The sequence below is a fragment of the Pristiophorus japonicus genome, chromosome 4, assembly GCF_044704955.1.
Source record: "Pristiophorus japonicus isolate sPriJap1 chromosome 4, sPriJap1.hap1, whole genome shotgun sequence".
NCBI classification, from domain to species: Eukaryota; Metazoa; Chordata; class Chondrichthyes; family Pristiophoridae; genus Pristiophorus; species Pristiophorus japonicus.
In genome coordinates this window covers 155,364,420-155,382,357 of record NC_091980.1, presented here as the reverse complement: position 1 = coordinate 155,382,357, position 17,938 = coordinate 155,364,420, and the positions used below count along the sequence as shown (strand labels likewise).

At 52.6% G+C, this 17,938-nt stretch overlaps 1 protein-coding gene across 2 annotated transcripts in view; it reads right to left on the bottom strand.

Moving 5' to 3' along the window:
• znf106a (zinc finger protein 106a) overlaps positions 1–17,938 on the bottom strand; it is a 114,491-nt gene that overhangs the window by 75,448 nt on the left and 21,105 nt on the right. For both annotated transcript variants that reach the window (XM_070878683.1, XM_070878684.1), the window contains exon 2: positions 414–498. In XM_070878683.1, coding sequence (XP_070734784.1) covers positions 414–467 — 54 coding nt within the window. In that variant the 5' untranslated portion in view covers positions 468–498. The remainder of the gene's footprint in view (positions 1–413; positions 499–17,938) is intronic.

Below are 17,938 nucleotides of genomic sequence, written 5' to 3'. Positions count from 1 at the left end.
CGGGGGGAGCGGGGGAGGGGGAGGGAGAGAGAGAGAGAGAATGGGACCGGACTGGGAGAGTGGGACCGGACCAGTTGGAGGTAAGTTGCTGCTATGTATTTTGCAATTGTTTTAATGTGTTGGGAGCCGGCTGTATGCTTCACTTTGCAGCCTCAGCTCACATTGTGTCCCTGGTTACCATGGCAGCCCGATCTTTTTGGCGCAGATCAAGGCTCCACCCCCAAAACGAAATGTCGGGTTACGCCACGCCAAAATGAAGAAATCTAACGGGGAAACGTAGAATTTTTTTTTTGCCGTACTTAGGCCCCAAATAATCGGGCGTAACTCTTTAAGTACATCAAAAAAATGCTTTGGGGTAAAATTGAGCCCTTAGGAAGGAGAGAGTGACCGTCACGTGACAGACTGAAAGTTACCGTTTTTGAGTTGTAAGTGATGTGACACAAGATGCACTTCCTCTCTTTTCCCATGGTGGAGAACTTGACAGCAGTCAGTCCACACCTGAAAAACACAATGGAAATTGGAGGGAAACAGAGATTGTAGTCCCGACATAACTAGGAACAGTTCCAACCATCTTCTGATTCATTATCATTTTTGTGGAAACTCAGTCAAATCTCTTTGGAAAAATACCGATGTATTTGAAGCACTAGCAGAGCAATTTATGGATGAGGGGAGGGCCGGGCAAGATACACAGCACATTAAGAAGCCTGTGTGAAAACATTTCTTCTCACTTCCCCCTCTTCACTTTAGTAATAATCCTCAGACTGTGCCCCCTTGTTATCAATTCACAAATCACTCTTAATTTATCCTCTTCTATCATTTTTAAATGCCCCATTAGACCTGTCCCCTCTATAACTGTCACTGTCCCAGTAAACAAAAAGCCCCAAGTTCTTGAGACTTCCTTCATAACTATAACCTGGTGAAATTCCCGGGAATCATCGCTATCCCTTTCCAATGTTACTGAGAAAAGGAATGAAAAACCACGATTCGAGAATATTCATTATAGTAGAGCTTAGCGCAGGAATCACAAATATTATTTTGTACTATACAAAAAAGGGGGCTGTGGTGGCTCAGTGGTAGCACTCTCGTCTCGGAGCCAGGAGGTCATGGGTTCAAGTCTTGGTACAGGGAGTACAATTTTAAAGTTAATAAGTAATAAGAACATAAGAAATATAGAAGCAGGAGTCAGCCATTTGACCCCTCGAGCCTGCTCCGCCATTCAATACGATCATGGCTGATCTGATCTTGGCTTCAGCTCCACTTCCCTGCCCGCTCCCCATAACCCTTGTCTCCCTTATTGCTCAAAATTCTGTCTATCTCCACCTTCAATGACCCAGCCTCCACAGCTCCCTGGGGCAGAGAATTCCAAAGATTCACGACCCTCAGAGATGAAATTCCTCCTTATCTCAGTTTTAAATGGACAGCTCCTTATTCAGAGACTATGCCCCCTAGTTCTAGATTCCCCCACGAGGGGAAACATCCTCTCTGCATCTATCCTGTCAAGCCCCCTCAGAATGATAGAAAGCTTTGCAACATAGTAAAAAGTGGGTAGGCAGACTTCAGGAGGACACAGACAGACTGGTGAAATGGGCTGACACGTGGCAGATGCAATTTAATGTGGATAAGTGCGAAGTGGTGTGCTTTTGGAGTCACAACTTGGAGAGGCAGTATTATCTAAATGGTGCTATTTTGAGGGGGGGGGGGTTGCTAGAGCAGAGGGACCTGGGGGTGCATATTCACAAATCCTTGAAGATGGCAAGGAAAGCTGATGTGGTGGTTAAGGAAGCATGTGTGATACTTGGCTTTGTAAATAGAGGTGTTGGAATACAAAAACAAGGAAGTTATGCTAAACCTTTACAAACCTCTGGTTGGGCCTCAGCTGCAGTACTGTGTACAGTTCTGGACACCACACTTTAGGATGTCAAGGCCTTGGGAGGGTATAGAGGAGGTTTACCAGGATGATACCACGCATGAGGGACTTCAGTTATATGGAAAGATTGGAGAAGCTTGGGTTGTTCTCCTTAGAATAGAGAAGTTTTAAGGGGAAACGTAATAGAGGTATTCAAATTAATGAGGAGTTTTGATCGAGCAAGTAGGGAGAAACTGAGTATTGACTGCTAAACCCCCGGCCTGCGAGCACCATCGGAGCAGGCCGGGGAGTGGAAGGAGCAGCGTAGCAGCCTAGCCCAGTAGGCTGAGCGGCCCCTGGCCTGCGAGCACCATCGGAGCAGGCCGGGGAGCGGAAGGAGCAGCGCGGCAGCATACCACTCCAGGGAGCAGCACGTGCTGGAGCAAGAGAGTGACGTCATCAAGGTCCAGGTCGGTGATTGGAGCGTGAGCAGGTACAGCAGGAGCGGCGAGGGTGAGGCGAAGGAGCGGCGAGAGACTGTAGAGGGACGTGATCGGAGCCCAGGAGAGGCGTGAGTTTGGGGCCCATAAGAAGAGAGGGCCCAGGGGCAGCACGGGCCAGCCCACACTGTGATATGTGTGTGCACTAGGTCCGTGCAGCAGAGCAGGTCTCCAGTCGTCTTGGTTAACCCTTGCCACTGGACCAAGACCTAGCTCTGTCAAGCCCGTGTGGTGTGCAACGGTCACCACACGTTAAAAAAATCCATGCACAGGCATCTCCCATCCTTCAGGATGTAGTTCGGGCCCTGGAATATTAGGTCCTTCATTGAAATATCTGTGAACTTTTTGACGTGGAAGCAAGTTATTATGTATGCAACCCTATGTAACCAGCGTTCTACCGCCACCAGGTGGCGTATCTGTTGGAGTCCCAAGGGATCCCAGCATATAAGCAGGCCTCCCATGCTGTACCAGCACTCTGGAGTTAGAATAAAGAGACTAAGGTCATACCTACTCGCGTCTACAGTACTCAGTTACATTGCTTTATTCGAGACACAACACAAGTCATCCTCGACTTGAGGGACTGTCGATGATGAGGGATAAACTATTTCCACTGGCAAGTGAGTCAGTAACCAGAGGTCACAGATTTAAAATAATTGGCCACAGAACTAGAGGGGAAATGAGGAGAAATTTCTTCAGATGGTTAAGATCTGGAACGCACTATCTGAAAGGGTGGAGGAATCATATTCCATAGGAACTTTTAAAAGACAACTGGACATGTAGTTGGAGAACTAATTTTCAGGGTTATGGGGGAAAGCTGGAGTGGGACTAAGTTGGACAGCTCTTTCAATGAACCGGCACAGGTGTTACAGGCCAAATGGCCTCCTTCTGTGCTTTAGGCTTTAGGATTCGATGATTCTAAGTCTCATTTCAGAGACTTGAGCATATATTGCAGGCTTGCACTCCAGTGCAGTACTGAGGGAGTGCTGCCCTGTCAGAGGTGCATCTTTCAGACAAGGCATTAAATCGAGGCCCAGTCTGCCCTGTCAGATGAAGATAAAAGATCCCACAACACTATTTGAAGAGGAGCTGTGGAGTTTTCCCCGGTGGCCTACCCAGTATTTATTCCTCAACCAACATCGCTAAAAGAGATTATCTGGTCATTATCACATTGTTGCTAATGGGAGCTTGCTGTGCGCAAATTGGCTGATGCGTTTCCCACATTACAACAGTGACGACACTCCACAAGTACTTCATTGGTTGTGAAGCGCTTTGAGACATTCAGAAGGGTGCTATATACTCGCAACTCTTTCTTCTTCCTCTTCCTATACCAGGAGCTGACTCATCATAAATACTGATACTGTGTTACTGCACTATTCATTTGTTCTGTTGTTTAATAAATGTATTTGACAGATATGGCTTGGAACAAAGTCTAGTGGAGTAGAACTGGTGGCTGATGAAATCTTAAAAGATTTATTATCCTGCGAGCATGTTACATGGGTATCAGAGAAACACGGACAGAGCGCGCGAGAGCTCACCTGTGAGATTGGTTCATAATATGGGAAAGCAGGAGAAACCCAATTACAGAGGGAGCAAGGCAGACGCAATAGTTAACAGAGAGATGGAAGTTTAGCAGAATGTTGCTCACCAAGTGCAGCTTGTAAACAGCACAATGTGGATTTTAGGTAAACTGGACTTCCCCTAAACTGTACAAACGGGCACAGAGGTGAACAAACGGCGGTTCCTTCAGTTTAGCTGTACAAAGTATGCCCCGCACAGTCAGGTGTGTTTACTCACTGCGAGTTCCTTCCCCATCCCCTCCACTCATCCTCTCTTTCAACTGTGTTCTTTCCCCTCTCTAAAAGAACTATCCACTCAGTTCCAACCCCTGCCCTTTCCTCAAACCCTTTCAAATTATTTTAAAAACTATTTATCCTCTCTTGTTAAAAGTGAGTTAAAAGTACTGGCACAGTTTATGATGCATCATGGGAGGAAGAATGAGAGGAAATGTACACTAAATGGTTTCCCTGTCCTAACAACGCTGTATTATCTCGTCTAACATCTTTGATCTCCGACCATGAGCTTGAATTTATCTCCTCTGGTTACCAGCTCACTGACCAGTAGGAAGAGTTTTTCCACAGTTACCTTTTCATCGCATCTCAACTTTATACCCCTCTATCAGATCTCCTCACAATCTTCTTTGTTCCAATCATAAGCGACCCAGCTTCTCGAGTCTCTCCTCATAACTAAAGCCTCTCATCCCCGGGATCATCTTGATGAATCTCTTGTGCACTCCATGGCCTTGACATCCCTCCAATACTAAGGGGCCCAGGCCTGCATGCAATATACTAACTGCAGGGGAAGGAGGTGCTATGGTTTTAAGACGTCAGGTGAAGTTGAGGTAGAGGTCAGCCATGACGGAATAGAATGGTGGAACACGCGTTAAGATGATAATTGAGTATGACGAAAACCAGGGTAATATATTGGAGAAAAGCTGATTTTGAAGGGCTGAGAATAGAACTTTGGAAAATAAAATGATGTAGTGCAACAATGGGAAACATTTAAAACATGTTCGACAGAATGCAGAAACAACATATTCCGCTAACAGGAATGAACCAACTATGGATGAATAAAGCCAGAAGGGAACAATTGAGGGTAAGGAAAGAGGCATACATCAAGTACACAGGGCTAGAGTTTCCCTCACCTGTTCGTCTGGCGCCCTCACCCGAGGTGCGCCGCTTTTGTCCGCCTCAAAGTGCGCTGAAAAAAGACGTCAGTATTCTGGCCGCTCCCCAGCCTCTCATCGGTCGTGGCGCAGCGTGACCCAATGGATTATGGGCGGAACCAGGTCCCGGTGCTGAAAACAGTGCCGGGACCTCTGCGCATGCGCGCTAGCGTCTGCACGCATGTGCAGTAGCTCCTGGCAGGAGTGCTGCAGGCTGTGTGGGGGGGGCTCGAAGCACGTTGTCCCTAGCCCTGGCCGAATGGGCTCCCTCATCGGCGGCCCGCTGCGTTCCCTAAGGTAGGACTTGTGGAAATGTATTTTTATCTAAGCTGTACCACACTGTAGTTTTGTGCCCTTTTTTAATATAAAACAAAATGGAGTCCTGGTCCTTCCAGGAATTTCTGCAACAAGCAGTCGGTTTACATAAACAGCTAAACCTGGCTTGAAATGGCTGATAGCCACCAGACAGCTGGGATGCAAGTCCTGCTGAGACAAGTACCACCATGGTGCTCTCCTATTGTCTATACAACACCAGTTCCACTCCACCCCACCCTTTTCGAAGTACTCAAACCACCAGCCAGTATCTCTTGTAGAGACCTCATCCATTTGATGCAAAAAGATAACTGACTAGGAAACTGGACAATCCTGACACAATGCAATGCAGGTAATAGCTCATTACCACACTCTCATCGAGTGATGGCCGGCTGGCCAACTAATAACCCTGACAAAAGGAGATATCTGGAAACCATGTCAGGACAAGGATGTAGTAATTAACTCTTTATCTGTATTCACTGACTGCGAGACAGAGCCAATACATAGGGAGAGGCCATAACTTAGGTTTTACTGTACAAATATCTCGTGAAATTGTACCATTGTGGAGGTGTTCACTTAGCCATTGACTGAATGTGACCTTTCCCTTGCTAGCAAGTAAATTAAAGAAACTTCCGCCGGAGCTGAAGGTGTCTGAGTCGTTTATTGGAGGTCGAGATTTCGACAGACTTCTATTTTTTATTTGTTATTTACTGATTGATTTTAGTGCTTTAGGTGCAGGATTCCTTCTATTTTATTTGTTAATTAATTGCTTATTACTTTTTGTGCTTTGTTTGGTGCTTGGTGGTGCTTTAAATGTAGTTACTTGCGCCGATTCATTAACTTTAGGGAAGGTTTTACTGTGTGGACAGAAGTGGCAACATACGCTGGCCTAAGTTAGTTTGGAGCAACTATTTGGGGCCAAATGCCTAAAACAGGAGTAATGGCTGGGAACACCCCCTTTTGAAAAAAAAACTGAACTAAAAAAATCCTAACAAACTCACTTATACTGACGCAAATTATATAGCCAGAATTGCAACTAAAAAGATAGTCCAGAAAATCAGGTTGCTCCAAAAAATAGGAGCAACTCCTTTGGAAACTTGGGCCCTTAGACAGCAGGCAGCGGAAGGAGCGTGAGGCAAACCTGTCCCACCCACCCCTTCCCTCAACCACTATCTGTCCTATCTATGACTCTCGTATTGAACTGTTCAGACACTTAAGGACTCATTTTTAGAGTGGAAGCAAGTCTTCCTCGATTCCAAGGGACTGCCTATGATGAGACAGCAGGGTAATACATGATAAGGGAGAATACGAAAAGATTAGAAGAGAAGTCAAACAAACAATTAGGCAGGCAAAGATGAACTATGAACTTAAATTATCAAGGATCATATAACAAAATAGTAAAATATTTTACAGGCACATCAATAAAAAAGGAAGGTTGGGATGGAATAGGGCCATTAAGGGATAGACAGGATAGTACCTCAGGTAACGATAGAGAGATGGCAGAAATATTAAATTATTATTTTGCTTCAGTATTTACAAAGGTGATAAGAACATAAGAAATAGGAAATAGGAGCAGGAATTGGCCATTTGGCCCCTCGAGCCTGCTCTGCCATTTAATAAGATCATGGCTGATCTGATCATGGACTCAGCTCAACTTCCCTGCCCGCTCCCCATAACCCTTTATTTCCTTATCGCTCAAAAATCTGAATAAAAAAGCAAACCAAGTACTAGGATTTATTTCTAGAGGTATACAATTGAAAAGTAGAGAATTATGCAAAACCAGTATTGAACCTTGGTTAGACTACACTGCGTACAGTTCTGGTCACCATTATAAAAAGGATAGAGGCACTGGAGAGGGTGCAGAGAAGATTTACAAGAATGATATCAGAAATGCGAGGGTATACATATCAGGAAAGGATGAACAGGCTGGGTCTCTTTTCTCTTGGGGGAAAAAAAAAAGGCTGACGGGTGACCTAATAGAGGTCTTTAAAATTATGAAGGGTTTTGATAGAGTGGATACAGGAAGAATATTTCCACTTGTGGGGAAGAGCATAACTTGAGGCCAATAGTCACCAAGAAATCCAATAGGGAATTCAGATGAAAATTCTTTACCCAGAGAGCGGTGAGAATGTGGAACTCGCTGTCACAGGGAGTGGTTGAGGCGAATGGTATAGATACATTTAAGGGGAAGCTTGACAAGCATATGAGGGAGAAGGGAATAGAGTGTAAAGTCCTTACTCTTCAGTATGAAACCACACGAGGCACATTCTGGGGACAAGGTCACTCTGTGACCTTAACTCTTTATTTACAGGACTCCAAAGATGATGACCCTGCGTGGGACCTCCCTTTTTATACCTGTGTGATCAGGTAAGGAGTGTCTCCCACAAGTTCACCCCTTGTGGTCAAGGTGTGCATCTAGGTTGAGTGTATACAGTAATACAGTGGTGTTACATTGTGGTTACATACATGACATCACCTCCCCCCCCCCCCCCCCCCCAAAGTCTTATTGGGATCATAGGTTTAGTCTTTCAGGTGGTCTACGCTCCCTCATGGAGCGCCGCAGTTGGGGCTCTGGTTGTTGGACACTGACGTGAGTGTCTGTCACCTGTGGTGACTCCGGCTTGTCCGGGCTGACCACAGGGACTGTGCATTCTTCTGATTGCTCTTGTTGCTTGTTCACTGGCGGTGTTGTGAGCTCCATCTCATTGCTGAACCTTTTATTTTTACTTGGTCCAGATGCTTACGGCATATCTGACCATTGTTGAGTTTTATCACGATGACCCTATTCCCCTCTTTGTCAATTACAGTGTCCTCAAGCCATTTGGGCCCCATGGCCTGATTTAGGACAAATACAGGATCACTTATTTCTATACATCTCCCCCTCGAATTACGGTCATGGTACTCGTTTTGTGACTTACGCTTGCCCTCAACTATGTCGGTCAGGACTGGGTGAATGAGGGACAACCGAGTCTTGAGTGTCCGTTTCATTAGTAGCTCTGCGGGCGGGACCCCCGTGAGCGAGTGCGGTCGGGATCTCTCGGCCAGCAGGAGACGCGACAGGTGGCATTGTAGGGAGGGTCCTTGAATCCTGAGCATCCCTTGCTTAATGATTTGGACCGGACGTTCCGCCTGGCCATTGGAGGCCGGCTTGAACAGCGCAGTACTAACGTGGTTGATGCCATTGCCCGACATAAGCACCCGGAATTCGTAGCTTGTGAAACATGGGCTGTTATCACTAACCAGAATGTCCAGCAATCCATGGGTTGCAAAGATCGCACGTAGGCTTTCCACGATGGTGGATGACGTGCACGAGTTCAGAATGATGCACTCGATCCATTTTGAGTACCCATCTACCACAATAAGGAAAATCTTACCCATGAACGGGCCCGCGTAGTCAACATGAATGCGTGACCATGGCCTGGTGGGCCAGGGCCATGGGCTGAGCGGGGTCTCCCTGGGGGCATTACCCAACGTCGTGCACCTGCGAACACAGTGTTCCAGTCTGAATCAATTCCAGGCCACCAAACGTGACTGGGCAATGGTCTTCATCAGCACAATGCCTGGGTGCTCACTGTGGAGTTTCTAGATGAATGCCTCCCTGCCCTTCTGGGGCATAACTACCCGGCTGCCCCATAGTAGGCAGTCGGCTTGGATGGAGAGCTCATCCATCCATCTGTGGAACGGTCTGACCTCCTCAGGGCATGCTCCGTGTGCGGGCGCCCAATCCCCAATCAGGACACATTTCTTAATCAGGAATAGGAGGGGATCTCTGTTTGTCCAGAATTTGATCTGGCGGGTTGTGATGGGGGAGCCTGCGCTGTCAAAGGCATCGACAGCCATGACCATCTCGGCGCTTTGCTCCGCTGCCCCCTTAGTGGTGGCCAGTGGAAGCCTGCTGAGCGCGTCAGTGCAATTTTCAGTGCCGGGCCGGTGCCGGATGGAGTAGTCATAAGCAGCCAGCGTGAGAGCCCTCGCTGTATGCGAGCTGATGCGTTGGCATTGATAGCCTTGCTGTCTGACAACAAAAATGTAAATGGCTTGTGGTCCGTCTCTAATTCAAACTTCCTACCAAAGAGGTACTGATGCATTTTTTTTTACACCATAGACACATGCAAGCGCTTCCTTCTCGACCATCCCATACCCACGCGCGACCTGGAGGCATAAGCCACAGGTTGTGGTTGACCCTCAGCATTGCCCTGCTGCAACACGCACCCAACCCCATAGGACGATGCATCACATGTCAGAACCAATTTTTTACAGGGGTCGTACAGGGTCAACAACTTGTTTGAACAAAGTAGGTTTCGCGCCCGATCAAAAGCCCGTTCCTGACAGCCCCCCCAAAACCAATCGCAACCTTTACGCAGGAGCACGTGTAGCGGCTCCAACAACGTGCTCAAGTTCGGCAGAAAGTTCCCGAAATAGTTCAACAGTCCCAGGAATGAACGCAACTCCGATGTGTTGCAGGGCCTGGGTGCTCGTCGAATCGCCTCGGTTTTGGATTTGGTGGGCCGAATCCCATCTGCAGCAACCCTCCTGCCCAGAAACTCAACCTCAGGAGCTAAGAACACACGTTTAGACTTCTTGAGTTGCAGGCCTACCCAGTCCAGTTGGCGTAGCACCTCCTCCAGGTTGTGGAGTTGTTCCTCGGTGTCTCGACCCGTGATGAGGATGTCGTCCTGGAATACGATCGTTCCAGGAATGGATTTAAGCAGGCTTTCCATGTTTCTTTGAAAAATCGCGGCCGCTGATCGAGTGCCAAACGGGCATCTGTTATAAACGAACAGTCCCTTGTGCGTGGTAGTGTGGTCAGTTGTTTAGATTCGTTGGCCAGTTCCTGGGTCGTATAGGCTGAAGCGAGGTCCAACTTGGTAAACAGCTTGCCGCCTGCCAGCATGGCGAAGAGGTCCTCCGCTCTCGGGTGCGGATATTGATCTTGTAGGGATACCCGATTGATGGTGGCCTTGTAGTCGCCACAGATCATGACAGAGCCATCTGCTTTTAGGACGGGAACGATGGGGCTCGCCTAGTCGCTGAATTCAATAGGCGAGATGATGCCCTCTCTCAACAGCCGGTCCAATTCGCTCTCGATCTTTTCCCGCATCACATACGGCACCACTCTGGCCTTTGAAAGTCCCGACGCCAGGTTGGAATAGTGAATCGAATTGTTGTAGGACTTATGAGCACGAATTTCGCTTCACAGATGACACTGCGTGAACATCCCCCCATTTCCAGTTCATCTCGGCTAACCAGCTTCTCCCCAACAGTGCGGGACCATTGCCCGGGACAATCCGGAGCGGCAGCCGATTCACTAACCCATTGTGTGTGACAGCCAACATTGCACTGCCTAGCACCGGAATGATTTCTTTGGTGTAAGTCCGTAATTGTGTCTCAATACTTGCTAATTTGGGTCGACTGGCTTTAAAAGGCCATAGCTTCTCAAATTGCTGAACGCCCATGAGTGACTGGCTGGCCCCAGTGTCCAGCTCCATGCGTACAGGGATACCGTTTAATAAAACCCTCATCATCATTGGTGGCGTTTTTGTGTATGAACTGTGAATATTCGCCACATGGACCCGCTGAACCTCAGCGTCCATCGATTTGCCCCAAAAGTCATCCTGCCTCAAAGGACCCTCTTCTGGTCCATCCGCCTCATATATTAGTCTGGTTGCAGACTTCCTGCACATTCAAGCTAAGTGGCCACTGAGATTTCAGTTCCTGCAGACAAACTGTTGAAATCTGCAAGATCTAGCTGAGTGTTTTCCCCCACACCTTCAGCATGAGTTAAAGTTTCCATTGTTGGGAACAAAGGGACAATTGGCCAGGCATTCCGCGCTGACTGTTCCTTTGGCTGCTCTTAAGTACCCTATTAATGGGTGTCAATGGCCCCATCCCGGGCCGCATTGTCCACTGTGATGGCGTGAATGTCCGTTCAGCCTGCCTTTGTCTCTGTTGAATTCCTACTCTGGGGTCTATTGCTGCCTGGGGACTGCCCCTGCCTGCCTGCGGGGCTCTGAGTCGCATTGATGATGTCGATTCCCTGATCCATCGCCGCGTTAGAGGCAGAATTGCGCGCGTATATTATTTTCGTATCTTCCTCCCCCGCCATGAAAATTTGAGCTATCAACGCTGCCGCTTCCAAGGTCAAATCCTTGGTCTCAATTAATTTGTGGAAAATTCCCGCATGACCGATGCCCTCAATAAAAAAAGTCCCTTAGCATCTCCCCCCTGCAGGCATCTGTGAACTTAGAGGCTGGCCAAATGCCGGAGGTCCACTACAAAGTCCGGTATGCTCTGTCCTTCACGACGTCAGTGGGTGTAGAATCTGTGTCGGGCCATATGTATGCTACTTGCCGGTTGGAGGTGCTCCCCGATCAATTTGCTAAGTTCTTCAAAGGTTTTGTCCGCCGGCTTTTCGGATGCTAGTAAGTCCTTCATGAGCGCGTAAGTCTTTGGTCCGCAGCTGGTCAAAAGATGAATCCTTCACTTGTCAGCCGCTGCATCCTCCAGCCATTCTTTCGTAACGAAGCTTTGCTGAAGCCTCTCGACAAAATCGTCCCAGTCTTCCCCAACACAGTACCGTTCCTCTGTTCTACCGGTGGCCATTCTCGTGGGTCGTGAATTCCCGTTTCTCGTCGCCAATGTAAAGTCCTTACTCTATAGATGAAACCACACGAGGCACATTCTGGGGACAAGGTCACTCCGTGACCTTAACTCTTTATTCACAGGACTCCAAAGACAATGACCCTGCGTGGGACCTCCTTTTTTATACCTGTGTGATCAGGTAAGGAGTGTCTCCCACAAGTTCACCCCTTGTGGTCAAGGTGTGCATCTAGGTTGAGTGTATACAGTAATACAGTGGTGTTACATTGTGGTTACATACATGACATAGAGGGTTATGGGGGTAGAGTTAGATGAGGAAAGATGGGAGGAGGCTCGAGTGGAGCATAAACGCCGGCATGGGCTGGTTGGGACGAATGGCCTATTTCTGTGCTGTATATCCTATGTAGGCTCGAGGGTCTGAATGACCTACTCTTGTTCCTCTCGACCATTCCTGCCCCAGAACTGGTCGCAATGACACAGGAATCTGAACCTACTCCTTAAACCAGCTCTCTAGCCCCCATCCATCCTGTATAGGCATCTTATGCCCCACAACCGGTCCCAATCCCCCAGGAATCTGAAGCCTTCCCTCATACACCAATTCTCCAATCCCCTTCATCCTGTATACACCACCCCTGCCTCAGAACTGGTCCAGGCATTTAACTCCCTTATTTCACTATTCCTATACTGACTAGCACATGGCCCCAATTCCTACCGTGCTCTGTAACACCCAATTGCTGAAAATCCCTTTGCAGGACTCCAGTTCTATCCCTTCCAGTGCCACTGGTTCCAATATGAACTGCGGCGCCTGGTTGTCACACTTCACTCACAAAAGCTATTGTTCCTGTTGCATGGTATCCCTTACGCTGGCACTCCGGAGGTAATAAAGCATTTGGGAACCTCTGCTGCAACGATAAAAGTACTTGCCTATTCGCCTCAGTTAGCTGAATCACAGGTCATTTGCCAGACCCAATACCCATCCCATCAATACTCAGTGTCAGGGTGAGAGTATATTGGCAGTCAGTGTCCATCAATACTCAGGGTCAGGGTGAGAGTATATTCACAGTCAGTGTCCATCAATACTCAGGGTGAGAGTATATTGGCAGTCAGTGTCCATCAATACTAAGGGTGAGTATATTGGCAGTCAGTGTCCATCAATACTCAGGGTCAGGGTGTAGAAGAGCACTTTGGCTCACAATTCGAAGTCCAGCACTTTTATGGATTCTATGCAACTTAAATGACCCTGGCCCGAAGTGAGCGTTATCTCCCTGGACTTATGTTTATATGGCCGGTGCCCAGCCAGTCCCAGTGTGAGGAGATAGTCACTCGCCAGCTCACTTTCTGCCTGAACAGGCAGGAGATTGCAAGAACATTGATGGCATCACAAACCCAATCACCGTACATCTGCCATCCACACTGACGCTGAGAGTATCAGCACCACTCAGTCTTTGTCTCCCTGCACCAGGATTTCCTGTTACTCCAACCAGATATCCGTTTATACGCCCCTGTTTAACATTGCACAGCTGAAGAGATGTAACCACGATCCTCGCTTCCCTTTTTCTCTTCTTCTCCCTCCGTCACCGGCTGATGCTGTGGGGGGGGGGGGGGGGGGCGTGAAAATAGGTTCCACAAACCTTCAGCTACTTCACCCAAAAGTGTCTGCAGTTTATGGATTGTGGGGTTCAGCAGAATCAAATCGCATTGTGTCATCAGATACTCTCTCTCAATCTCTCTCACAATCGTGTGCACACTCACATAGGATTCCCGAGGTGGTCAGGAGCAGGAATCTGGCTGCCCTCGAGCAATGAACTGGTCAGTGGCAAATGGAATTCAATCCCGAGAAGTGTGAGGTAATGCATTTGGGGAGGTCTAACAAGGCAAGGGAATAGACATTAAATGGTACGACACTGAAAAGTGTAGAGGAACAGAGGAACCTTGGAGTGCAGGACAACAGATCCCTGAAGGTTGCAGGCCAGGTAGATAAGGTGGTTAAGAAGGCATACGGAATGCTTGCCTTTAGTAGCCAAGGCATGGAATACAAGAGTAGAGGTTAAGGAACTGTATAAAATCGATGTAACTATTTGTACTGCGTTTTCTTTGTGCAGGCGTCTGTCAATCTCTGCCCCACACCACTCCAAATCATTCCCTCCACGTGGTGCCGAGAAGCAGGACCTGAGGCCCGAGACTGCCGACGGGATCACACGCGGCAGGGCCAAGAGGGGCGGTGGGGGAGAAAGAGAAGAGAGAGAGAGAGCGAGAAAGCGAGAGCGAGAGCGAGAGAGCGAGCGAGAGAGAGGGCGAGAGAGAGGGCGAGAGAGAGAGCGAGAGGGCGTGTCGAGAGAGGGCGTGTCGGGGGCGAGAGGGGGCGTGTCGGGGGCGAGAGGGGGCGTGTCGGGGGCGAGAGGGGGCGTGTCGGGGGCGCGTCGGGGGCGAGAGAGGGCGCGTCGGGGGCGCGTCGGGGGCGAGAGGGGGCGAGAGGGGGCGCGTCGGGGGCGAGAGGGGGCGCGTCGGGGGCGAGAGGGGGCGCGTCGGGGGCGAGAGGGGGCGCGTCGGGGGCGAGAGGGGGCGCGTCGGGGGCGAGAGGGGGCGCGTCGGGGGCGATAGGGGGCGCGTCGGGGGCGAGAGGGGGCGCGTCGGGGGCGCGTCGGGGGCGAGAGGGGGCGCGTCGGGGGCGGTCGGGGGCGCGTCGGGGGCGGTCGGGGGCGAGAGGGGGCGTGTCGGGTGCGAGAGGGGGCGTGTCGGGGGCGAGAGGGGGCGTGTCGGGGGCGGCGTGTCGGGGGCGAGAGGGGGCGTGTCGGGGGGGGCGTGTCGGGGGCGAGAGAGGGCGTGTCGGGGGCGTGTCGGGGGCGAGAGGGGACGTGTCGGGGGCGAGAGGGGACGTGTCGGGGGCGAGAGGGGACGTGTCGGGGGCGAGAGGGGACGTGTCGGGGGCGAGAGGGGGCGTGTCGGGGGCGTGTCGGGGGCGAGTCGGGGGCGTGTCGGGGGGGCGTGCCGGGGGCGTGTCGTGGGCGAGAGAGGGCGTGTCGGGGGCGAGAGAGGGCGTGTCGGGGGCGAGAGAGGGCGTGTCGGGGGCGAGAGAGGGCGTGTCGGGGGCGAGAGAGGGCGTGTCGGGGGCGAGAGAGGGCGTGGCGGGGGCGAGAGAGGGCGTGTCGGGGGCGAGAGAGGGCGTGGCGGGGGCGAGAGAGGGCGTGGCGGGGGCGAGAGAGGGCGTGTCGGGGGCGAGAGAGGGCGTGTCGGGGGCGAGAGAGGGCGTGTCGGGGGCGAGAGAGGGCGTGTCGGGGGCGAGAGAGGGCGTGTCGGGGGCGAGAGAGGGCGTGGCGGGGGCGAGAGAGGGCGTGGCGGGGGCGAGAGAGGGCGTGGCGGGGGCGAGAGAGGGCGTGGCGGGGGCGAGAGAGGGCGTGGCGGGGGCGAGAGAGGGCGTGGCGGGGGCGAGAGAGGGCGTGGCGGGGGCGAGAGAGGGCGTGGCGGGGGCGAGAGAGGGCGTGGCGGGGGCGAGAGAGGGCGTGGCGGGGGCGAGAGAGGGCGTGGCGGGGGCGAGAGAGGGCGTGGCGGGGGCGAGAGAGGGCGTGGCGGGGGCGAGAGAGGGCGTGGCGGGGGCGAGAGAGGGCGTGGCGGGGGCGAGAGAGGGCGTGGCGGGGGCGAGAGAGGGCGTGGCGGGGGCGAGAGAGGGCGTGGCGGGGGCGAGAGAGGGCGTGGCGGGGGCGAGAGGGGGCGTGGCGGGGGCGAGAGGGGGCGTGGCGGGGGCGAGAGGGGGCGTGGCGGGGGCGAGAGGGGGCGTGGCGGGGGCGAGAGGGGGCGTGGCGGGGGCGAGAGGGGGCGTGGCGGGGGCGAGAGGGGGCGTGGCGGGGGCGAGAGGGGGCGTGCCGGGGGGGAGAGAGGGCGTGCCGGGGGGGAGAGAGGGCGTGCCGGGGGGGAGAGAGGGCGTGCCGGGGGGGAGAGAGGGCGTGCCGGGGGGAGAGAGGGCGTGCCGGGGGGGAGAGAGGGCGTGCCGGGGGGGAGAGAGGGCGTGCCGGGGGGGAGAGAGGGCGTGCCGGGGGGGGAGAGAGGGCGTGCCGGGGGGAGAGAGGGCGTGCCGGGGGGAGAGAGGGCGTGCCGGGGGGGAGAGAGGGCGTGCCGGGGGGAGAGAGGGCGTGCCGGGGGGGGAGAGGGCGTGCCGGGGGGGAGAGAGGGCGTGCCGGGGGGGAGAGAGGGCGTGCCGGGGGGAGAGAGGGCGTGCCGGGGGGGAGAGAGGGCGTGCCGGGGGGGAGAGAGGGCGTGCCGGGGGGGAGAGAGGGCGTGCCGGGGGGAGAGAGAGGGCGTGCCGGGGGGGAGAGAGGGCTTGCCGGGGGGAGAGAGGGCGTGCCGGGGGGGAGAGAGGGCGTGCCGGGGGGGAGAGAGGGCGTGTCGGGGGCGAGAGAGGGCGTGTCGGGGGCGAGGGGGGGGGGTGCCGGGGGCCAGAGAGGGGAGGGGAGGCAGAGACGGAGGGGGGGGGGGGGCTGGGTGCGAGAGGCGGGTGTGCGGGGGTGGGGGAGAGAGAGAGACGGGTTGGGGGGGGGGGGGAGACTGATGGGTGGGGGGGTGGCGGAGACAGACGTTGTGGGGGGTAAGAGAGAGACGGGGGGAGGGGGAGAAGAGAGATATGGGTGGGTGGGGGGCGGGGGGGAGAAAGACGTGTCGAGGAGGCGGGGGGAAGAGATAGACGGGTTGGGTCGGGGGGGGGTAGAGATGGATGGGATGGGGGGGGTGAAGCGAGAGACGGAGTGGCAGCGGGGTATCGGAGGGGAGAGAGGGAACTCAGGGAAGACGGATCACGTTCTTCCAATTCCTACAAGGGACATGGTTGGAGTGGATGATATCCAGAAGTCACGACACTGTCACTCTTCACTTCATACCCAATAAACCTATTTACAATCTGCACACAATGCCTGCCCCACCTCTGGGGGGGGCGGAGGGGGTAAGGTCATGCACTTGCGTTGGTGTAAGGAGGGACGCACTTGCACTGGGGTAAGGCACTTCGGCTGAGGGAGGCATGTACTTGCACTGGGGTAAGGCACTTCGGCTGAGGGAGGCATGTACTTGCACTGGGGTAAGGCACTTCGGCTGGGGGAGGCATGTACTTGCACTGGGGAAAGGCACTTCGGCTGGCGGAGGCATGTATTTTCACTGGGGGAAGGCACTTCGGCTGGGGGAGGCATGTACTTGCACTGGGGGAAGGCACTTCGGCTGGCTGAGGCATGTACTAGCACTGGGGTAAGGCACTTTTGGCTGGGCGAGGCATGTACTTGCACTGGGGTAAGGCACTTTGTCTGGTGTACGGATGCACTTGCATTGGGATAAGGCACTTCGGCTCGGGGAGGCGGGCATTTGGACCGGGGTAAGGATGCACTTGCACTGGGGTAAGTCACTTTGGCTGGCCCTTTGCTGTCTTCTGGGGAGCTCTGTCCTATGTTGCTTCAGGAAGTCAAGTGGATCGAGTTACAATTTGCAAAATCAGTGAGACCTTGGGATGGGCGGTTCAAGTTACACATTCCTGTGAAACTTCAGGGTGTGGCTTATCCTCCAAGGGGACCAATCATAGACAAAGGATGGAGCATAGTGGCAGTACAATAGGAGGTGGGTGGGGTGGCTTGACCCATCCACCTCCACGGAGGTGTGTGGGGGGCCTGACCCATCCACCTCCATGGCACGAACCTGGTATTGCAGTACTTCCAGGAACGGTGCAGTGGCTCTAGGCCTTTTGGCTAAGAGCATTGGCGCAGAGTGATCCTTGATGTGTGCAAGGTGACTTCTGGCGTTTGTGATTTGACAAAGAATTGGAAAGATTGGCTACGAATTTAAAATAAAAAAAAATAAAAAAATAAAAATAAGCAGATCAGTATAAAACACTAGTTAGGCCACTATAGAGTACTGTGTGCAGTTCTGGTCACATTACAGGAAAGATATGATTGCACTGGAGAGGGTACAGAGAAGATTTACGAGGAT